Genomic DNA, 24,191 nt, shown 5'->3' on the forward strand with positions numbered 1-24,191 from the left:
GACTCCCACATGTTTATTAAACCTGCTTATTATTATTATTATTATTTTAACATTTATTACATTGAATCATGGAGCAGAAACGTTGCGTTTTTTCTTTGCAATGCAAAACATCGTGCATTTAAAAAAAAAAAAAATTAGTTTGTAATTTTACGGAGTTTAATTTTCGGTTTCTCACGCGCACAGAGCGAGTTGTTTACCTCTTCGGTGCGTGACGTCACGACACACCCCTTGTCCGCGTACGTGTATTGATGTGTGTGTGTGTGTGTGTGTGTGTGTGTGTGTCATCCCAAACGTCGGAACGTGAGCGTGGCGTGGCGTGGCGTGGCAGCGCGCGCGCGTGGGCCGGTTACTGCGCGTCATTACAACCGAGTCCCATTTTTTTTCTTCCCTATTAAGATCCAAGTTCGACGTGTGTGTGTGTGTGTGTGTGTGTGTGTGTTTTTGACGTGGGTTCAAAGTTTGCATGTGTGTGTGTGTTTTTCACACGCTCCGGAAAGCAGGCGCGCGCTCTGTTGTTTCATTTTATCGCTCGCGGATGCAACAAGAAAAGAAAGAAATCGGCGCAAATCGTTTCTGCTGCGTCTCCGCGTTATTCTCCTCCTCCTCCTCCTTCTCCACGCCTCGGTGTGTGTGTGTGTGTGTGTGTGCTAGCACTGGAGCCAACTTCTCGCCATAGGAATGAGATAAACACACACGCATGCACACACGTTTACGAAAGAAAAAACGAGAGAAAAGTTCCAGGGAACCGGAGCGAGCGCGAGGAGAGGAAGAAAAAGGGATAAAGAGAAAGTTGCACGGTATGAAACTGAACTGGATTAAAGTGGAGCCACGAGCCATGAACAGCAAAGCGACTGCAAACAAAAGCGCTGCGATGTGCTGAAGATAAAGAAACAATAACAATAACAATAATAATAATAATAATAATGATGATGATGATCGTGCTCGAGTGCGCGCGCGTGTTGCGCTTTTTTGTAACCTGGCACGCGCTGAATAGTATCCTAACTTTACTATCCTAAACACGAGGAACTTTCACATTGTCACACAGTGTACCGTGTGTGTGTGTGTGTGTGTGTGTGTGTGTGTAGGTTACATTAATGCATGTGCACGCGGGAAGGAAAGAAAGAAAGAAAGAGAAAAAACAAACATCACGGAAACGAGAGAAGGAAAAACACAGTGAGGAAGAGGAGCACACACTGATGTGAAGAGGAATGCAAAAGAACTCGGGTAAGAAAGCAAGCGTGTGTGTGTGTGTGTGTGTGTGTGTTGTCCTGTTAGCACTGCAGCTTCCTGCAGCCATTTGCAGCTGCGACATCATATAGGATACACACACATATGCACACACACACACACACACACACACACACACAGAGTGTGTGAACTTCCCTTCTGACATCTTTATATTCAGTGTTTAATAAAGTACAGCTCTGTCTTACTGAATGAAAATGTCACGCGCTTCCCTTTTAAAGAAATGTAAAGGAAATACTTTAATCCTTTAATCCTAAATACTTTAATGTAAAGGAAATACTTTATAAATCATTGAGACAAAATTTACTGCAGAATGAAACTTTAATTTAAAAAAAAAAACATTTCAGGACAGATGAATTTTATGATTAAAAAAAAACACAGACACTTAACACATCACGCTTTAAAGAAAAAGAAAGAAAAAGAAAAGATAGTTTTTATTTCCAGGAACTGAACACAAAATAAACCCGCTGTGCTAAAGATGATCACTTTTAAATAAATAATAAGAATAAATAAGTAATAATAAATATAAATAAAGTAATAAATAAATAATAACTGTTTCTTTAAATAAGAAATGAACTTTTATTTCATTTGTTCTTTTTAAAAATAATATTAATTACTGCATTTTTATATGAATAAACTATTTTAATATGCAGATTTTTGCCTCATTAGCTACAGAAATCTCTGCATTAATTTATTTGTTATGAGAGTGTTTTTATTTCTACAAACAGAACGCAAAGTGTTTGCTTAAAAAACTGAAGATTACATTTGAATTAGAACTGATTTATTTACACTTTTCTTCCTTTTTAATATGAATATTCAAATATTCAGCAGATTATGCAAATATGTAACATCTTATCGATTGATCGATTGATTGATTGATTGATTGATTGGGAGAGTATTTTTAGTTGCACAAACACACCGCAGGAACGTACACTGTGTTAAAGTTAAAGTGTAGTCGACTTTCTTTACACTTTATATTTATGCTATTTTAGGTATTGCAGGTTAAATAACTAAATAATCAAGTAGCTGATAAACATTACTGCAATCATTAAAGACGGCTGTTACATTTAACTCGATTCTTATTTTTATATTATTATTAATCTTCAGATTAAAAGGATGAAAAGAGAACGACGTCGGTGAGAGCGTTATTTTATCACATGCAGTAAACTAAGAAGGAAATAATAACATGAATACTTAATTAAAAAAAAAATTAATTAACATTAATAGCTGATAAACATCTCTATAATCATCATATCAGTTAAAGACATCTGAGTTACATTTTACGCCACAGCGCTGTTTAATCCTGGACTCTGATTGGTCAGAAGGTGTTGATTAGTTTTCTATAACAGCAGCTCTGACAGCAGCGCAGGTTTATATTAATGCAGTCGTTTCCATGGCGACGGCTCATTCATGGGGACGTGTACAGCAGACGCTCCACTGATAACACACGATAAGTTAAATAAATCGTTTTTGTGTCATTTATGTAACGTTTATGGAAGGAGTCTCCAGTGTCAGCGCTTCGTAACAGTCAGAGGTGAAGCTGTAACGTCTTCAGGACAGAGGAGTTTACGCTTCTTTAACATGATGAGAGAATAAAAAGAGAGACTAGTGAGGGAACGATTGTTTACAGCTGCTATAACGTACGTGAGAACAAGTACTAACTGTTTAAATGTAACTATAAACGGATAAAAAGTATGAGGTGTCATTTTTTAACTAAATCGATATTGTAATCATTGGCAAGAGGAATAAAACACTTCAGGGTGTGCTGTTATAGGAAAATAATCATGTTCAGGATGGTAATAGTAACTCTGCTTCATCACACACACACACACACACACACACACACACCGTTTTATTCCTCACCTTTATGTGTGTGTACACGTAGTTAAATGTGTAATGATTAATATGCGGAGTGTGTGTTTAATAGTTGACACCTGTGTTCGTGGAGATTAAACAGCTGGTAAAATTAGACCCTACACACACACACACACACACACACACACACACACACACACACACACACTACTGTTGAGTTGCATTAGCTCAGTCTTGATCGCAGGCTCTGGAGCGGCTGCTGCTGTGTTGAAACCTTGAAGCCTGACTCTGTGTGTGTGTGTGTGTGTGTGTGTGCACCATACAATCACTTCTGTACGCTTCTCTATCGCATTCTCTATGAGCACAAGATTAATTTTCGTCTTTGTACAAAGTGCCAGATGTTTTGGCACCTGAAACCTGGACCTGTTCTCATTGCAGTACCAGAAGTTCCAGATGTTTGGGTTCGGGTTCCTCTTTAATCCCTCAGTGTGACGATGCAACGTTGTGGCTGAAAGTCGTTCAAGTTTCAGAGACTATTTATAGCAACAGGAGGCGGAGCAAGCGTTAGTGAAGAAAAGTGGGCGGGGCAAATGATGTGGGAAGCAGTTATTTTCTTCCTTATCGTTCACAGCTTTGTTTGGATCTACGTGTTGGTTCCTGAAGCAGTCGGCGAGTCCGGCTGTGCTGCCGCGAGCTTAAAGTGTTTAATCAACATAAATAAATCCAGCAGCAATGTTTTCACCACAAACAAACAGCATTAGCCGTGAAAAGCAAACCAGCACGGCTTGCAGTTCCCCCCGAGTTTTTACTTTTAGTGGAAAGATTGGTGACTGATACAGCCTAAACGTGCTAGCATGGCTAAAACGATGAATAAAAAAGACGTTAATAATCACAGAAGTTTCATTTACAGATTATTTGTTAAAATAAACGTCTTAAAGCAGATTATTAGGGATTTTTATGGAAGTGAGCGCAACAGCAGCACCAACAGGTCGTAACTAAAACACACAGAATGGGAAGAAGAAGCGAGTGTGGAGGCTGGGGCTGATTTCTTTCGGACGCATACGTGCATTAGCGAGCTACATTAGTTAGTTAGTGTGGATGGATGGATGGAGTCGGGTTGCAGCGGAGAAGAAAAGCGGAAAAGTATATGTTTGTTTTCATCGTGTAGGAATCCCTCGTTATCGGCTGATCGTCAGGAACAACACGCTGGCTAAGAGCTGTGAGAGTTATTTTCTCTCACCTAGCGTCACCTTGGAGACGTTTAATCTCGTCTAGCTGCGACGATCTCCTGACGATTTTCTGAGTAAATGAGCACCGATTACTCGTCAGACTAAAACCCCATACTGTTACCGTAGCGATGATGATGATGATGATGATTGCGACGCTTTTATGCTGCATTCAGCTTCACTCGGAAACGGAAAGTCACAACTCAGGAATTACGTCGTTTTCTACCTCTGTGCGTTCGAGCCCCGAAGCAGAGAAAAAACACAAACGTCTCCATGTTCGTCTTTTGTTAGCAACCAGCTAGCCAGCTAACTGTGCTGAGTGATGTATATTTGCCTCCTGTAGACTCAGCGTTAAAGATTTCACACGTGAACGTGTCCGTATGTTGATTGATCTAAAGCTAGTACGTGTGTATACACAGTGTAACTCGCTGAAAGGGAAGAATCGCCGGTACTGTGAGCGGCCATTTTGATTTGAGGTCACTTGCTGAACTCGGGGGTGAGGAGATCGTCCTGAGGTCCAGGATATGAATTCCGAGTTGAGGGTGCGTTTTCTTCCGAACTTCCGAACTGTCGTCATGGTAACTGTATCCCGTCCAGCCGTTTCTCAGACGCTGATGGAAAATGAACTCCTGTTAGTTCCTGTTCTAGTTCATGTTTTTTTGTTTTTTTTTTTAACGTGCAGTTAAAAATGTCTTGATACTCCACAGATGTCCCGGCGCGCTGAGACGTTCTCACGGGAAAAAAAAAATGTTTTGAAATAAAATATAAATCTATTAAATAACCACAATATGGAGAGCTGGAAATGATTCAGCGTCATGGTTACAGCCTGATGTAGCTCGTTTAATGATGTAATTGAAACGTGGCTTCATGTTTGGGTCATTATTGTGGTTGTGTTCATTTCAGGAGTAGGAATGCATGCGTGTGGGCGTGTGTGTGTGTGTGTGTGTGTGTGTGTGTGTGTGTGTGTGCCATTTATGTAACTGTAGAAAGAAGCTGTGAGGCCTTGACTGGAGCGCTGTACGGAGGCCCGTCTAAGGGGAGGCCGTGTGTGTGTGTGTGTGTGTGTGTGTGTGTGTGTGTGTTCACGGTATAGAGGGACCCTGTACGGAAGTAGGGGAAAGAGAGGAAGGAGGAGTCACTCACGCTCTCTGGTCATGTGTGTGTGTGTGTGTGTGTGTGTGTGTGTGCTTGAGTTACAGCAGAAGATGGGAGTAAACACATGCGGGGAATAACGTCCTCGCTAACACACACTGAGGCTCGGAGTGACGCTGGCGTGCAGTGTGAGTTTCTCATCCACCTCTTTAACCGTTAACTCTCCTACCTCAGCGTTTAGCTCGGGGTAAAAAGGGCGGGACGGTTATGTAAGGAATAACGCAGGATGGGGCGTGCTGTTGGAGGAAAATAATCCACACCGGGGTGGTGAGATACGGCGTGACACGAGCTGTAGCCTGTATTACACGTTTAACTGAATACAGAGAGTCTGTAAGGAAGAAACACTGCGTGTGTGGTGCTGTTGGAGGAAAATAATCCACCCCGGGGTGGTGAGAGGAAGCGGAGTTACTGACACACACCGGAGTGGATTATTCTCCTGTAACAGCACGTCCCCGAGTGTTTTATTCCTCTTACACCACAGCAAGCTGCTTACGGCTTTTTATTTATTTAAAAAAAACAGACACTTCATACTTTTTATCCGTTTATAGTTACATTTAATGTCTGCAAAACAGTTGTTCTCTCAGCAGCCGCTCTTTCTCTCTCTTTCTCTCTCTTTCTCTCTTTTTCTCTCTCTTTTTCTCATCGTGTTACTGCGAAACTGCAAAGAAGCGCAAACTCCTCTGTCCTGAAGATGTTATGGAGTGGAGCTCTGTGCTGTTCTGTGATTGGCTGGTGGAGCTCTGTGCTGTTCTGTGATTGGCTGGTGGAGCTCTGTGCTGTTCTGTGATTGGCTCATGGAGCTCTGTAATGTTCTGTGATTGGTTGGTGGAGCTCTGTGCTGTTCTGTGATTGGCTGGTGGAGCTCTGTGCTGTTCTGTGATTGGCTGGTGGATCTCTGTGCTGTTCTGTGATTGGTTCATGGAGCTCTGTAATGTTCTGTGATTGGTTGGTGGAGCTCTGTGCTGTTCTGTGATTGGCTCATGGGACTCTGTGCTGTTCTGTGATTGGCTATTGGATCTCTGTGCTTAATTAAACTCTGTTTAATTAAGTTCTGTGTTTAATTAAACATTGTTCAGTAACATTTTACAGCGTAAAAAGTTCACAGCTGTGCAATAACAGCGAAATTTTGTTGTTAGGTTTTATTTATTTTACACTTAGCATTTTTAAAATTTCCTGTAAGGAAAGAAATTTTGGCATTATTGTTATTTATTGATAAATAAATCAGGTTAAAAAAGCTAATTTTTATTTTTTTAAATATTTTAAATTAAAAGTAAAACTGTACAGTTGTATAATTGAGCTTTAATTTATTAAATTAAATTAAATTTAATGTTTAATCATTATTTTCTTTATTATTATTATTGTTATTATTATTATTATTGTTATTATTGTTGTTATTATTATTGTTATTATTGTTGTTATTATAGTTGTGGTATTTAACATCTTTATCACGTTGCAGTTTCTTGTCCTTTCTGTGCAGAGCTCCTCTGTAAGAAATGTTTTTTATTTTTATAACACAGAGATAGAGTTACGTAAATACGGGGTGCGTGTGTGTGCGTGTGCGTGTGTGTGTGTGTGTGTGTGTGTGTGTGTGTGTGTGTGTGCGTGTGTGTGTGTGTGTAGGTGGTGAAGGACGAGGTCAGCGTTTCACTAAAGCTTTGATTGACGTGTGTGACGTGAAGCGTTCAATCGTCTACACGTGATTCACGTTCTCCAGCAGATGTATTTAGCCGCAAGTTCTAGGAAAAACCGAGACGTTTGGTGGAAAATATCTTTTCTGAGTGTATCTTAGCGGAGGCCTGTTTGTGTGTGTGTGTGTGTGTGTGTGTGTGTTTTGAAGGAAAAGAGAGACAGACTGTAGTGCAGCCTGGCGAGGTCTCTGCTGAGGGGTTCGTTTAAGGACACCAGAATTTAATGTGTGTTCTGGATGTGAACTGACCCAACTGGCACACACACACACACACACACACACACACAGACTGGAACTGGTATAACTGTTATTGAGGAAGTGTGGAGGGGTGTGTGTGTGTGTGTGTGTGTGTGTGTGTGTCGTGTGTGTGTTGTGTGTCGAAGATGTGTGTATTGTGTGTCATGTGCTGTGTGTGTAGTGTGTCTTGTGTGTTGTGTAGGTGTGTGTGTGTTTGTGTGTGCCGTGTGTATTGTGTCTGCGTTGTGTGTTTGGTCTTGTGTGTGTTGTGTGTATGTAGTGTGTTTTTGTGTGCCGTGTGTATCGTGTGTTTGTGTGTGCCGTGTGTATTGTGTGTGTGTATTGTGTGTTGTGTGTGTGTATGTAGTGTGTTTTGTGTGTTGTGTGTGTGTTTTTGTGTTTGTGTGTCGTGTTGTGTGTGTGTTGTGTGTTTGGTGTTGTGTGTGTCGTGTGTATGTAGTGTGTTTTGTGTGTTGTGTCGTGTGTGTGTTTGTGTGTGCCGTGTGTATCGTGTGTGTGTGTGTCGTGTTGTGTGTGTTGTGTGTGTGTATCGTGTGTGTGTTGTGTGTGTGTATCAGTCTCAGCACTAGTATTGTGTATTTGTGTGGCAGTAAATCTGTTAAACTCTCAAACCGCTTTTCATTTTGTGTAAAACTTAATTAGGGGCGGGGCTACCTATGAGCCCAGAGTATGATGTCACTAATTGCAATAGATATGAACCAATCGGGTCCGATATGCAAATTAGTAGAAGACAACAACATTGTGTTTAGAAACTTTTAGCTACTGAACTTATGCTAAGTTAGTCGTATAGTCAGCTAATGTTAGCAGTGAACACGGTTACGGTTGTCATGGTAACGCTGCTGTGAAGTAAATCGGTGAGGATGTAATTTGTGACTAATGTTAGCTAGATTACTAGCAGTTAGCTAACCAGCTAGCTAAGTTAGATCATGTTAATTACAGATTAATTACGCTATATGAGATGACTGGGAAACTGAAACTTGAACCTTTCTAATTTGCATATTCATGAATATTCATAGATTCCGGCACTTTTTAATGAGGATAAAGGTGTAGAGACGTTCACAGAACCAGGGTTCTCAAATTTCTCAAAAACTCTCACGGCTACTTTGATGAAATTTTAATAATAAGTGTTTTAATAAATGCAAATGTCAATTTGATTAAAAAAAATGAATAAATGCTAACGAAAGCTTTGAAATCTAATAAAATGTTAATAATAAAAATGTGAATTAATGCTAACGAAAGTTGAATAATAAAATTTTGAATGAATGTTAATGAAATCTTAAAAATAAAAATGAAATGTAACATTTTAATTATAGAAATTTGAAAGAATGAATTAATCTAATTAAATGTTCCTAATAAAAATCTGAATGAATGCTAATGAAAGTTTGTTAATAATATTTTGTATGAATGCTAACGTTTTAATAATAAAAATAATATTAGTTAATTATATTTTAATAATAATATAGAAGTGAAACGTGGGTGTATTCTGAAATGAGACACGTGTCTGGATATGTACAGCTGAGTGCAAAAGTTTGTGCCCCCTTTGGATGTTTTTTTTTAAAATGGAAGAAAACCACTATCCAAATCAATTTTAGATTTATAAATAATAAAAATAATTACAAAAAGTACAAAAAAAAGAACGTCTTTGAAATTAAATTTCGATAATGAATCTTGAATCTTGAAAGGAGATTTTTGATACTTGTGTTTTCCCGACTATACAGTATTGTGAATAATACTCTATAGTGTTGGTCATGATGAAGGAAAACCCTTTGTTTCATGTTCATGTGGTTTCATCCCCAGGGTGCACAAACTTTCGCACTCGACCGTACATATGGAATGTATAAAAGCAGAAGGCTCAAGGCTGAGTGCTTCACTTTGCCTCACGTTAACTTTGTCCTGTTTTCCAGAAGAGGGTGATTATAGATTTCAGATAGAAGCGGTGAGTCACTCTGTCCTCACGTGTCCTGAAACGTTTCCACGTGTCCCTCATATCTCACATGACCTCAGCGGGACTTGGACTGGAGTGTGAAAGTGTGTTAATGTCACGTTCTCACACCGATCCCAACACTCGCCGTTTCCCAGAACTCTCTCAGAGCTCGGTTCTGATCCACTTCCGTCACCTGTTCATCGTTTCCTCCTGATTTAAACCGTAGCGTGATGAAGCGGAGATACTGTTTTATTCCTCTTATACCATGTCACTTTACCAAAAAAATTACAAATTTTTAAAAATAAGATGTCGGAAAACTTAAAGTTACAGCTTTACCTCTGACCTTTGCAGAGCACTGACACTGGAGACTCCTTCCATAAATGAATAAACAATAAACATCTCCTTACAGAAAATGATTTCTTAAAATCCGTTTACGAAGTGAAGCGCATGCTGAACACGTCCCTGTGAAGTAATCAGCTGTTGCTATGGAAGCGATAACGTATTAGAGCGAACGCATTAACATAAACCTGCGCTACTGTCAGAGCTGCTGTTCTAGAAAACTAATCAACACTTTCTGACCAATCAGAATCCAGAATTCAACAGCGCGCTGATCTGATCGCTAGACTTCGGACCCTAAACGCTAAAGGTTCGTAGTTCGTAGAAACGCACTGCTGTAAACATTAGCGACATTTTTTACTACACTGACGTTATTTTGTGATAAAAAGTATTTTACGGAAAAACTTTTGTAACGTCTAATAGAAACGTAATGTCTAGCTAACTATCCAAACCCTGAGAGCACATGTACGCTACTCATGGAAGATCCTTTAAAAAAAAAAAAAGCAATCATGTTTCATGTTTTTTTTTTTTTACATCTTGCACGAGAGTTTCTCGCAGCTCTTATTAAGTCATCTGTGTGGTTTATTCACTTCTGCATTGGTTTAGCTTCTAAAAACGATGCTAGCATGAAAATCCAAACCAGATAAATTCACAAACAAAACCATAAACCTTGTTATTGTCTGTTCAGAGCTTTCGGACCAATCAGAAATGTTCCTGATGAGTGTTTTGTTCATTTTCAAACACAGGCCAATCATTAACCGCGTCACTCTGTGTTTAACGTATACACTACAGTCCATATTGCACAACGTGTTTTTCTATATTCCCTCAACAAGGAGTGAAAAACCAGGTCGAGCGGTCACACGATCACATGACATCCACCGTTTAGAGTTCAAACATTAAAGTGAAGAAGACGAAGTGGTCGGATGAAGTCACAGCGTGTTTCAACATCAGCGGTAAAAACAGGGAGATCCAGAAATCAATAGAACTGATCAGAGGTTAAGATTAGCGAGAGAAAAACATGAAACGATAACGATGTCCGAAAGTACTGATCATCGACGCTGGTCACACGGAGCCACGCCCCAAACGCAGCCTGTAAACTTTCACTTAAACGTTCACTGTGTATCTTTATGCACATGATACACTGCTGCGCTCCTGAAATAATAACTAGCTCTTACACTAGAGAAAACCATTTCAGCTAGTAATGCTAGTTATGTTTCATTACTATATTTATATTTCACTCCTGTTTTCCAAATTCGATCCGGTTTAAAGCCGTTAATCACGTCACTGAGAACTGCATCCTCACGTGAGATCACGTGACTGTAGTACTCACGCGTACGGTTATAAAAAAAAAATCGCGATTTTTTTTCTACTTTATGAATGATTACAGTTTAGATTTTTTTTTTTTTTTTTCTTTTATAATGCAGATATAATACAGATTTTATGTGAATGTGGTGAATTTTTCCGGGAGAAATAATTACGCTTTCAGAGCAGTTAAACAAATAAAAAACGGTTTTATGTTCTGTTTAAATTAGTGAGTTTTCTACAGCGATGTTTTTGTGACACTCGACGCCAAACGTAACAATTTAGGTGAAATTCTAGCTACTTGGGCTACGCTAACATTAGCTTCCTGGTAATCTTTAGCAGCTAACAGCCAAAGTTGTAAGAATTGCTTCGTAAGAATTTTGCTGTTTCAGTAAAAGCTAAACATTTTTATGTATTTTTGAGATTTTTGAGAAGTTTTTAGATTTATATTCAGGATTCTGTGATTTTGACTTAAAGTTTTTAGGGAGAAATTTTTACCAAAACAAAGAAAAAAAGACAACGTGGTAAATTGTACATTTATTAAATCCTCCAGAGAAAAAATATTTTTATCTTATCTTTGGTTTACGATTGTTTCTCTCCCACCTTCCCTGCGGCTGTTTACAGGAATTAGACTCGATGGTGTATAAATATTGACTTTTACAGCGTGTGATATGCAGATTTACGACGTCTTGAACAGAGTAAGTGTTGTGAAATGGACCGACCTTCACGTTATCGTGTTATTTACTGTATAATTAATAAACACGGGTTATTTATCAGCGCTGTTCCAGGCTGCAGTTACAGTAAAGGAAAAACTTTCTACATTAACGGACTGTAACTGTAACTGCTGTGTAAAGTAGGGCTCGATTCTGTGATCAATAATATCTTAATTTATAGTTTATAATAACTTTTTTTTTTTTTAAATAACAAAGCAGCTGATTTGATTTCCAATTTGGAATCTTTAAACTGTAGAAAGTTCATTTTTACAGATTTTTACAGAAAAGATTTTTTACACTCTTCTTTTACAGAAAGATGCAATTTTATTGACATGTCAGAAGCTGTTTCCTTCAATTTTTCTCTCTTTTCCACTTTTTTTTTCCCACTATTTTTTTTCTAGAAACCTACTGCTGATGTTTTTGCTTGTTTTTTTTTCTGTGCTTTTAATTTTTTGTTTCATTCTTTTTCTTTTACTTTCCCATTTTTTTGTTTCATAAAAATATTTTTTAATCTTCTTTTCCTAGTTTCTTCTTTTTTCTCCTTTCCTTTCTGTTTTTCTCTAGCTATTTACATTATTTGCTTTAAAAAAAATTGAAAAAGAATTTAAACAAACCAACAATTTGAGTGAGCTAGCTGCAGATATTTGAGATTGTTTTTCCCTGTCCTTTTTTCTTCTCTCGTTCTCTTTCTGTCTGTGTGATCTACCTTCACTGGGGGTTCATTTCACTCCTGTTGGTGTATTTCTACATTCGTTAATATTACACACTCCCGTAAAATATAAAAACAAACCAATTTTTGTAGAAATTAGACTTTGCTGTCCTCCTGTTGGTGGATTTTTGACGCGCATCGTAGCGGCGCTCACACTGAGACTTTAATAAAAGATTTTCTCACACTGACAGAGCAATAATGCTACAGCGTCACGTTACTAAACCTTGCGACTTCTGTACGACGTCTGATGTCTTTCAGCTACATCAAATTCACGCAGAAAAAAAAGCTGGCTTTAATACGAGCAGTGAGTCTGTGGTGGGTGGGCGGAGTTTGCTGTAGTGAAGGTCGCTGATTGGTCATTTGTCATTTTTACCTCATACACTGCAATTTAAAAACCTGTTTACTGAGAAACCGTGATTTATGATTTATTTTAAAGGATCATCGTCATGAAGAAATGCCAAAACGACGTCCCAGAGATTCTACTGATGAAGTGATGAAGTGGTTCATCTCTTAGAACTTAGTGAATAATAATGTTTTATTTATTATTAACACTGAAATAAACACATTTAGAATGAAATCCTGGCGTTACATTCCCAAGTAACTTTAACTATGGAATCAGTTTCTGTTTTTTTCCCCCCTCACCTTTTTTAGAAATTTCCCAACTACCGGTATTAACAAGTTCAGCGTAAACATAAACGCTGTAATTAGGGAGAATTTAACCAAAAAGGAACTTTGGTCGGCGTCGTGTTCTGTGTTTCTCCACCACAGGAACCTGTTTAGGAACCAAGAACACTCCTTCAGAAACTTTTCCAGGAAATCAAGAACTTCAGCCGCGTTTCCACCAGAGGAACCATTAAAGATTTTAGTTCCAGGAACTGTTTTAGTTCCTGTTCCAGAGTCAGTGCTTTATTAAGGGGTGGAGCTTGCTGACTGCTGACTACTGAATGTTGCTGATTGGTCAATCGCACATTTTACCTCTTTCTCCATTTCAGCACTAGCAAGCGACTGAACGAAGGTGATGGTTGACTTTCTACACACGTGTGCGACACGGAGCCACGATTTCAGTGACATTTGAATCGAGATTTTCTGAATTCTACGCAGATTAGTTATGACACGATAAAGCAACAAGTCGCTGATTCCTCGGACCAGCGTGACACGTGCGGTCCAGCGTTTCTTCAGTATTTACAAGTTCAGCGTAAACATACATGCTGTGTTTCAGACACATTACCTAAACATGCTGCCTACTTAGGGAGCTAACCTTCTGATTGGAACACAATAAAATTAAATTAAAAACACAAAAACAATTAAACAAAAAATTAAATAAATGAAAAACAGAAGCAGGCAATGACAGTGTAAATGTATTATAAGACAACAACAATAAGACAAGAATTCTTTTATGATGTGTGAATGTTTTATTTCCTGCTACAGCAAATTTAGGCTGAAAATCTTACAGTGTGAAGCTGAACTGTATTTAATACGAGCTTTTTTTTTTTTTTTTTTTTTTTTTTTTTTTTTTTTTGCACAGACGCAACTTTTTGGCAGGTAGAAAATTTTCCAGACTTTTCCCGAAGACTTGTTGGTAAAATGAACCACCGAACAGGCTGCAACGCGCCTTACAGCTGCTTCCAAACAGCATAATAATTTAAAAAAAAAACGCTCCGTCTTTGAGCCCAAAAGCTCTCATTCAGCTTCATTGGTACGAGATAGTTTTAATCACACATGCGATCTGGTGTAAGACGTGTTGTTCTATCCATCCTCCGAATGGACAGATTCTGTACGTTGGCTTTGTGTTTGTGAGTGCGGTTCACTTTTTGACCGTAATAGCTTGGTTTATTATTTAAGACTTTTCTCCACCGGCTGTTGAAAGTGCGGGTCAATCATTCAGGAGCGCGGATAATCAAAGCAAATGAGTTTTTCTCGCTCACTGCCATACTGATGGATGTCTGAGTGTGTGTGTGTGTGTGTGTTTAATGTTTTTAAAGCTTTTAAAAACAAAATGCAGTGTGCGTGTGTGTGTGTGTATATATATATATATATATATATATATATATATATATATATATATATATATATATATATATATATATATACACGTGTGTATGGGTGTGTGTGTGTGTGTGTGTGTACATTTTCATGAATATCTGTAGGTGCATTTCTACAGGAACGCCGCTGGAGTTAACGCTGTGTTTCCGGGTGCCGTTTGAGAAATCCGCCTCATTCCCCCACTCCGTGAAAACAGGAATGCTGTGACATCACTCCCTCCTACGCCCCGGGAGTGTTTATTTAGCCAGAGTTGCTCGTGTTTGCACGTGGCCGCAGAGTGTTCACAGACCTGTTTTGTGACATGTTCCCGGGTTTTACAGCGATGATTATGTAAAAGGTCTCGTTTTTTCTCTCTCACCTGATGTTTTCTTGGCGTATAGACCGCTGTCGCGGGTGTTTGCGTATCTCAGTTCAAGTGATTTACAGTTCTATTAAAGTAGTTTTAATTATTCAGCGCCGTGCAAAAGCCACGTCGTTTATGATTTGTGGTTCTGTTTTGATTTCGGTTAATGTTGAAGGACGGGGAGATTTCCAGCTGCTCAGACCATTAAATACAGTCAATTTCTCCATTGGCTCCGCCCCCTCAGCCTGCTTCTGTAAATCAGTAAACCCACTGCTCTCTCTCTCTCCCCCTCTCTCTCTCTCTCTCCATCTGCTCCATCTGTCCGTCTCTGTAGTGATGGAGTCCACAGTTAGCACATCCACGCAGGTGCCTGATGAATACGACCGGAACGTTCCACGGATCTGCGGTGTGTGTGGAGACAAAGCTACTGGCTTCCACTTTAATGCCATGACCTGTGAGGGCTGCAAGGGCTTCTTCAGGTACACACCAAACCACACACACACACACACACACAGACACACACATACACACATACACACACGCACACGCACGTATACATTTACACATAATTTAAGACATAGCTCAAAAAAGTTTCACGCTGCAACCAAGTTCCATTTCACTGCCTCAGTAATTCGAATCTGTCTTATTAGAGAAAATTTAACCAAAAAGGAACTTGGGCAGGTGTCATGTTCTGCATTTCCACCACAGGAACCTGTTCAGGAACCTGTTCAGGAACCAGGAAACCTCCTTCAGAAACCTATCCAGGAAATCAAGAACTTTAGCCAAGTTTACCGCAAAGAAACCAGGAACGATTTTAGTTTCAGGAACTGTTTTAGTTCCTGTTCCAGAGTCAGTGCTTAATTAGGGGGCGGAGCTTGCTGACTGCTGATTACTGAAAGTCACTGATTGGTCAATTGCACATTTTACTTCTTTCTCTTTGCTAACACTAGCAAGCGACAAAGCAAGAAGCGAGGGTTAATTTTCTACAAACGTGCGCGACATGGAGCTGCGATTTCAGCGACAACAACTTTTGAACTGAGGTTTTCTCAATTCTGTGCAAATTGTGTACGAGGATGATTCCTCGGGCCAGTCCGATAACACGTGTGGTCCGACGTTTCTTCAGTTCCTCACTTATAAGAACTTTAGTTCCTACCTGCAATGAGTCTTCGTTTACTGTTTAAGCTGCAAAAATGGAAGAAAAACTTATAACCGTGGTTTCGTCTTATCCTGTCACATACGACTTCTCATTAAACACAAGCACATAACCTGTAAATCAGACTTTAATACGTTTCAAACAGAGGTAGTGTGTAAACCTCGTATAGTGGGCTGTAGGCTGTATATTTTTAGCTCCTGATGTTTCTTATCTTAGCTACAAATAACGCAGCACAGGCCACGCCCACAGGCGACAACAGTAACAGTTGCTACACGCCCACAATTAATGAACTACAAGCACGAGAGACTTGTGACCTGCTGTTGTGAACGTAGGGTGAACTGCGTTTTATAAAATATTCACGTTACATCGAAATGACAAAATGAGATCCCAGAGATACGAAGCACGAAGCAATTCATCCCTTAGCTTAGTGATTTCCTAATGTTATTTATTATTATTATTGTTTATTATTTATTATGTGATTTCATAATGTAATTTATTACCTGCTCAACACTAAAACAAACACGTATAGCATTAATTCCTGCTTAACACTCCTAAATAACTTTAACTGTATAAACACCTTTCAGAAATTTCCGGCTTCTGCGTTCCCGACTGGTATTTACAAGTTCAGCGTAAACATAAATGCTGTAATTTCCGACACATTACCTGCGCTTAAACACGCTGTTTACTGAGGGACCTGCCTTCTGACTGAACAAGCAGATAAATAAAATAAATATAAATATATTTAATTGGAAAAACAGTGTAAAATACGTTTAAAACGTACAGTATAGAAGGGATTCATTCTGTAAATCTTTGGATGTAAAAAGCTACAAATAAACAAACTGGTATAATATAAATAACACGTTTAGCATGTCTTGCAGTATAGTACTATTCCCCCAGACTGCTGTTATTTGTGTGTGTGTGTGTGTGTGTGTCAGACGCAGCATGAAGCGCAAGGCCAGCTTTACGTGCCCTTTCAGTGGGAGCTGCACCATCACTAAAGACAACCGGCGTCACTGCCAGGCCTGCAGACTCAAGCGCTGTCTGGATATTGGCATGATGAAAGAGTGTGAGTAATAACACAGCCCGCATTTCACACCTTCCAGCACTGTAGTCTCTTATGCACCGTACACTCGACGTGTGTGTGTCAGGACTAGAATCCCGCAGGACTCGGGTGTGGAAAAGCTGTGGGACATTTTTACTCTCACGCTGAGAGGGGGAGGGGCTTCAGAAATGAGGACAGATATAGTGCAGAGCTGCTGTTAATAAATACCACTGCCTCCATTTACATTTTTTCCATAAGATGTATCCTGTTTTCTAACGGCTCTCGCTTACAAGGTCAGCGATTTCAGGTGGTTAAAGTTCACCTGGATGAAATTAACTAGAGAAAGCAAATCTTTTGACCTTTACCGTTCTGTCCTGGCTTGTTATGGCCCAAAAGCGATTACTGTAACTGTTTCTTGTAAAACAAAGCACAATAGTTAGACATTAAATTGCTTAAGTTGCTAATTATATTATGAGGAATTAAGTCAAAACAGGATCTGTGGGATTGGGTGGGTGGGGTTGGAGAATCTGCAGGAGTGGGTGGGTGTGACGAGTATGTGGGAGAAGACGCGCATGATCTGGGTGTTGTTAGATGTGGGAACAGTTGGACGTGTCCAGGGTGTGTGCGAGGGGTTTTTGGGAGTAGTTGGGTGTGGTCATGGTGTGTGGGAGGCGTCGGGTGTGGTCAGGGTTTTTGAGAATGGTTGGGTGTGGTGAGGGTGATCAGAAGTCATTGGGTGTGGTCAGTGTGTGTGTGGGAGTGGTTGGGTGTGGTCAGTGTGTGTGTGGAGTGGTTGGGTGTGGTCAGAGTGTGTGTGGGGTGGTTGGGTGTGGTCAGTGTGTGTGTGAAGTGGTTGGGTGTGGTCAGGGTGTGTGTGGAGTGTTTGGGTGTGGTCAGGGTGTGTGTGGAGTGGTTGGGTGTGGTCAGGGTGTGTGTGGGGTGGTTGGGTGTGGTCAGAGTGTGTGTGGGGTGGTTGGGTGTGGTCAGTGTGTGTGTGAAGTGGTTGGGTGTGGTCAGAGTGTGTGTGGGGTGGTTGGGTGTGGTCAGGGTGTGTGTGGAGTGTTTGGGTGTAGTCAGGGTGTGTGTGGGGTGGTTGGGTGTGGTCAGGGTGTGTGTGGAGTGGTTGGGTGTGGTCATGGTGTGTGGGAGGAGTCGGGTGTGGTCAGGGTTTTTGAGAATGGTTGGGTGTGGTCAGGGTGTGTGTGGAGTGGTTGGGTGTGGTCAGTGTGTGTGTGGGTGTAGGTGTAGGTGGGTCAGGGTCTGTAGAAATGGTCTGTAGGAATAGTCAGGGTGTGGTTGGGCGTGGTCACTGTGTGGTTGGGCGTGGTCAGGGTGTGTGTGGGGTGGTTGGGCGTGGTCAGGGTGTGTGTGGGAGTGGTTGGGTGTGGTCAGGGTGTGTGTGGAGTGGTTGGGTGTGGTCAGGGTGTGTGTGGAGTGGTTGGGTGTGGTCAGAGTATGTGTAGGTGTAGGTGGGTCAGGGTCTGTAGGAATAGTCAGGGTGTGGTTGGGCGTGGTCAGGGTGTGGTTGGGCGTGGTCAGAGTGTTCACCGATTGGTTTGGCTGTAGTGTTTTGGGAGCTTTGTCTCCTTTTCCTTGTTCTCATCCGGCTTTCCGTGTGACAGTTATCCTGACCGATGAGGAGGTGCAGAGGAAGAAGGATCTGATCCAGAAGAGGAAGGACGAGGAGGCGCAGAAAGAAGCGCAGAAGCCCCGCCTCTCTGAGGAGCAGAACACCGTCATCTCCACGCTGGTGGAGGCGCATCATAAAACCTACGACGACTCGTACTCGGATTTCTCCCGCTTCCGAGTAAATCCTCCACATCCACCATTCTCCTGCTGCTCCGTCTGATATCCGTTACTGCTTCCTTTAGTCCTTCTTCTAAGTGTGTGTGTGTGTGTGTGTGTGTGTGTGTGTGTGTTGCAGCCTCCAGTGAGAGAGGGTCCTGTTACACGTAGTGCCAGTCGAGCTGCTTCCCTACACTCACTATCTGATGCTTCCTCCGACTCCTTCCGCCACTCGCCTGGTAACACACACACACACACACACACACACACACACGCACCATCTACTGTGTTTATCTCATTCACTTGATTAGGTAAAGTACCTCTAATGTAGTGAGTGATCTTTACTCTAACCAGGCGCCACACACACACACACACACACACACACACAGTGTTCTAGTCACTCCACAGCAATGATAGGTTGTTGGAGCTGAACTTCAGTTTTAGCATTATTATTTATATTATTTTATTTATTTTGTATTTCTGTATGTGACTTAACTCTGAAGCGGAGAAGTCGGAGCTTCATCATTTTCCGTTTTGTAACATTAAAGCTGCCAAGTGGGAAAAACATGGACACCTCCATGAAAGCAGATCTTTTGTTTGCTCTAGCTGAGCACAAAACGTTAATGAACTAGCAACGAGCTAGCCCGCTGACGTTAGCGCTGTGAGATATGACAGTGTGCTGAACTCCGACATCTCCAGGACACTTTCCTGACTTTACGAGTCGGAATTCCAAGTTGAGGGGGTGTTTTCTTTGCGTGTAGTCTGTCGCTTGTGGGTGTGGCCTGACCACGTTTTTTTTAGCTCTGATGAGAAATGGTGGTAGCTATATATGGCGTGAAACTCGGTTGTGTGAGTTACGTTACACACTCGGCTTCACGCTGGTTTCATTCTCAGATTAGATTAGCAAGGAGAGTTAACTGTACTAGCTCCTTACATTCAGCAGAACTTTATTTTACTCGTATTTTACTTGTATAATGTCTTTATAATGTCTTCTCACAACATCTCTTTAAATATTGCTCTCTGAAATCGCAGCTCTGAAGGTCTCTGGATGCTGAAGTCTGCTTTCACATCTGTGAAATAATTTTGTGTGCATAAATGTATTAACTAACCTCCTTTCTGTCTCTCTGTTTCATTTCTTTCTCTCACTCCTGTCACTCTGTCCTGTCATTTCTCTCTGTCCTGTTTGTCTCTGTCTCATCTCTTTATCCTCTATCTGTGGACTGTCTTTCTGTCTCTCTCTCTCTTTCTGTTTCTCTCTCTTTCCTGTCTTTCTTCTCTCTCTCTCTCTGTCCTCTCTCTTTTTTTCGGTCTCTCTGTTCCTCTGTCCTGTCTGTCTCTGTGCCCTTTCTCTCTCTCTCTCTCTCTCTCTCTCTCTCTCGCTCTCTCTCTCTTTGTTTTTCTCTCTGTGCTGTCTTTCTGTTCACTTTCTATGTGCTGTCTTTTTCTCTTTTCTTTCTGTCTCTTTCCATCTCTCTGTCTGTTCTGTTTTCCATCTCTCTGTGTCTCTGTCTCGTTTCTCTCTCTCTCTGTCTGTCTCTCCCTCTGTCCCGTCCTCCTTTCCTGTCCCTCTGTCTGTCTCTCTCTCTGTCCCGTCCTCCTCTCCTGTCTCTCTGTCTGTCTGTCTTTCTCTCTGTCTCATTTCTCTCTCTCTGTCTGTCTCTCCCTCTGTCTCTCCCTCTGTCTCTCTGTCTGTCTCTCCCTCTATCCCATCCTCCTCTCCTTTCTCTCTGTCTGTCTCTCTCTCTCTGTCCCGTTTCTCTCTCTCTCTCTGTCTCTCCCTCTGTCCCGTCCTCCTCTCCTGTGTCTCTGTCTCATTTCTCTCTCTCTGTCTGTCTCTCCCTCTGTCTCATTTCTCTTTCTCTCTGTCTGTCTCTCCCTCTGTCCCGTTTCTCTCTCTCTCTCTGTCTCTCTCTCTGTCTCTCCCTCTGTCCCGTCCTCCTCTCCTTTCTCTCTGTCTGTCTCTCTCTCTGTCTCATTTCTCTTTCTCTGTCTCTCCCTCTGTCCCGTCCTCCTCTCCTGTGTCTCTGTCTGTCTCTCCCTCTGTCCCGTCCTCCTCTCCTGTCTCTCTGTCCCGTCTCTCTCTCTCCTGTCTCTGTGCAGAGTCGGGTGATGGTAAGCTCAATCTGAGCAGTATGTTGATGATGTATCAGGAACAGGGTTCGAGTCCTGACTCTAAGGAGGACGAGGGTTCTCGCTTGTCCATGCTGCCTCACCTGGCTGATCTGGTCAGCTACAGCATCCAGAAGGTCATCGGATTTGCCAAGATGATCCCCGGATTCAGGTAGAAAACTTCAGCTTGCAGCTTTAACTCCCTCTTCTTCTCTTTATTGTTATTTGGAGTTGATTCCTCCTTGAGTTTGGGATTTGACATGATCAGGGTCTTTTCCTGTCCAGTCTAAAACATGCAGAAAAGTTTTTGTCCAGGTTCATAAATTTCACTGGGATACTGTTGTGCTCTGAATCTTGCAGTTAAAACGTTGTTTGGACACCTGATGCTAATCACTTTACCGTCATTTACATAGCTGCACCTCGCTAACACAAGTGACGTGGCTTTACCTGCGTGTCTTCACTGGCGTGTCTTCACTGGCGTGTCTTTAGTGGCGTGTCTTTACTGATGTGTCTTTACCGGCGTGTCTTTAGTGGCGTGTCTTTAGAGACGTGGCTTTAGAGGTGTGTCTTCACTGACGTGTCTTTAGAGGCGTGTTTTCACTGACGTGTCTTTAGTGGCGTGTCTTCACTGACGTGTCTTTAGAGGCGTGTCTACACTGACGTGTCTTCAGTGGCGTGTCTTTAGTGGCGTGTCTTCACTGACGTGTCTTCAGTGGCGTGTCTTTAGAGGCATCTTCACTGATGTGTCTTCAGTGGCATGTCTTCACTGACGTGTCTTTAGTGGCGTGTCTTCACTGACGTGTCTTTAGTGGCGTGTCTTTAGAGGCGTGTCTTCACTGACGTGTCTTTAGTGGCGTGTCTTCACTGACGTGTCTTTAGAGGCGTGTCTACACTGACGTGTCTTCAGTGGCGTGTCTTTAGTGGCGTGTCTTCACTGACGTGTCTTCAGTGGCGTGTCTTTAGAGGCGTGTCTTCACTGACGTGTCTTTAGAGGCGTGTCTTCACTGACGTGTCTTTAGTGGCGTGTCTTCACTGACGTGTCTTTAGTGGCGTGTCTTTAGAGGCGTGTCTTTAGAGGCGTGTCTTCACTGATGTGTCTTTAGTGGCGTGTCTTCACTGACGTGTCTTTACGACAGGCTTTGTGCGAATAGTGATCGCTAGAAGAACAACTAATATAAACATATCCAAACGGTATGACAACAAGTTCATCAAAAAATGTTATGAAATATTTTAAATAATCTCCACCAGGTATAACCTCCAAATTCTCAGAACGTTTTTACAGAGAACTTCCTCTGAGCAACGATTTTTAAATCCATTTATATACGAAACGATAATGTAGAGTGAGAGCATTAATATAAACCTGCGCTGCTGTCAGAGCTGCTGTTACAGAGAATTAATCAACACCTTCTGACCAATCAGAGTCCAGATCTCAGGTGTAGATAAAAAACTAGGCTAGAGTGTTACAGTACTTTTGATAATATTAAGCTAGGTGTGTGTGTGTGTGTGTGTGTGTGTGACAGAGAGTTAACAGCGGAGGATCAGATCGCTCTGCTGAAGTCCAGTGCCATTGAGGTGATCATGCTGAGGTCCAATCAGTCCTTCAGTCTGGAGGATATGAGCTGGTGCTGCGGGGGGCCCGAGTTCAAGTACTGCATCAATGATGTCACTAAGGGTACACACACACACACACACACACACACACACACACACACACACACACAGTGGTACCAGGATTGTGGTTCAATATTTTCTCCATTGTAATCAGAAACATTGTCTATGCTTTTGTATTAATCTGATTAGGGGGCGGAGCTGTGTATGAATTTGTGATGTCACAAAAAATAATTAAAACATTAATTTCATAAAACATTGGCTTTATGTTTAATGTTGCGCGTTGAAACATTTCCTGAATAGTTTTGTTTAAAAACAATGTTAAAAATACTTTTGAAATCATGAATAATTATTTAAGGTGTATTTGAATCCCATGTACACAATCAGACTGTAAACACCAAGACACTTTTCATTTTATTTTATTTTTACATATATATATATATATATATTAATATTTTTATTTATTTAATATTTTTGAGGCAAGTGTTCAAATCCATAGTTTTAGCTTCCTGAACATTTTGGCTAAACGACTCTGTGTGTTGCTTAATGTAAGAATAGAGAAAAAAAAAATGAATGCTTATTTACACCATAATGTATTTTCATATATTTTTAAATGATGTGCAGTTGTATAATAGTTATAATAATTTTTAATAATAATTAAGAATTTGTCCTAAAAGGGATGTTAAATCATTTTTTGTGACCGAACCACAAATGGTGCGCTACATAGGGGCAGGAAGCCATTTTGTTTTGTTTTATTTTATTTTATTTTATTTTTGGGAGTTATATACAGGAACAGGAAGCTTTTCTTTATTATTTTATTTTTTTATTGTTTATTCTTTCTTTATTTTATTTTACTGGGCTATATAATTTTATTTTATTTTATTTTATTGGTTTATTAAGTGAACAGAAAGCCATTTTATTGATTTATTAAATGTATTCTTTTTTATTTATTCATTTATTTATTTTATCCTCTTGACCATGAATTTAATTTAAAATACTTTTCAGTTCTTTGTTCATTTTGCTTATACGTTAATTTATATTTATATATTTGAGTCAATAAAATGTTTTATTATTTATTTATATATATTTTATATTTAATAAGCTTATATTTATCATGTTATATTTAATTATATTAATGAATTAGATATTGTCTTATTTTTATTTGTATCTGAGTGATGAGTATCTCAGCCGCAGTTTTGTTAATAATCAGGTTGAATTAAACCTGTGTGTGTGTGTGTGTGTGTGTGTGTGTGTGTAGCTGGCCACACACTGGAGCTGCTGGAGCCGCTGGTGAAGTTCCAGGTGGGGTTGAAGAAGCTGAATCTGCACGAGGAGGAACACGTGCTGCTGATGGCCATCTGCCTGCTGTCCCCCGGTGCGTCAGTGCTGCTGCCCATCGCTCGCCTCTGCAGCCGTCTAATCAAATCCAAATCCAATTATATTCCACCCAATACACTTTATTCACTTTATTTACCCCCCGAGGGGGGCGGTGTGTGTGTGTGTGTGTGTGTGTGTGTGTGTGTGAGTGTGAGAGAGAGAGACCGGGTGTGGTGAGGATCAGGATCAGTGTAAGAGAAAAGACAGGAGTAGATCAGATATGAAGCAGTGCATCGCTGCATCAGACGGCCATTTTGTTGTCTGTTATCATTTAAATCTAATCATTAAATTAGTTTTTTTTACTTTGTGTAAAGCTGCAGCACAACAGCTGCTTAAACACAACGTCACCAACTCGTCAAATACA

General features: G+C 40.7%; 1 protein-coding gene across 3 annotated transcripts in view; it reads left to right on the forward strand.

Annotated features, from left to right (window-relative positions):
• Positions 1 to 252: 252 nt before the first annotated feature.
• The window catches only part of vdrb (vitamin D receptor b), a 29,939-nt gene continuing 6,000 nt past the window's right edge, over positions 253 to 24,191 (forward strand). The window contains exons 1-10 of one of the 3 annotated variants that reach the window (XM_053227252.1): positions 253 to 797; positions 1,086 to 1,224; positions 5,486 to 5,566; positions 15,088 to 15,232; positions 16,842 to 16,972; positions 18,571 to 18,755; positions 18,873 to 18,972; positions 20,834 to 21,014; positions 22,363 to 22,514; positions 23,709 to 23,825. In XM_053227252.1, the coding sequence (XP_053083227.1) occupies positions 1,209 to 1,224; positions 5,486 to 5,566; positions 15,088 to 15,232; positions 16,842 to 16,972; positions 18,571 to 18,755; positions 18,873 to 18,972; positions 20,834 to 21,014; positions 22,363 to 22,514; positions 23,709 to 23,825 (1,108 nt within the window). In that variant the 5' untranslated portion in view covers positions 253 to 797; positions 1,086 to 1,208. The remainder of the gene's footprint in view (positions 798 to 1,085; positions 1,225 to 5,485; positions 5,567 to 15,087; positions 15,233 to 16,841; positions 16,973 to 18,570; positions 18,756 to 18,872; positions 18,973 to 20,833; positions 21,015 to 22,362; positions 22,515 to 23,708; positions 23,826 to 24,191) is intronic. The other 2 variants (XM_053227254.1, XM_053227257.1) reach the window with 2 other exon arrangements.

Source organism: Pangasianodon hypophthalmus, chromosome 2, assembly GCF_027358585.1.
Source record: "Pangasianodon hypophthalmus isolate fPanHyp1 chromosome 2, fPanHyp1.pri, whole genome shotgun sequence".
Lineage (NCBI taxonomy): Eukaryota > Metazoa > Chordata > Actinopteri > Siluriformes > Pangasiidae > Pangasianodon > Pangasianodon hypophthalmus.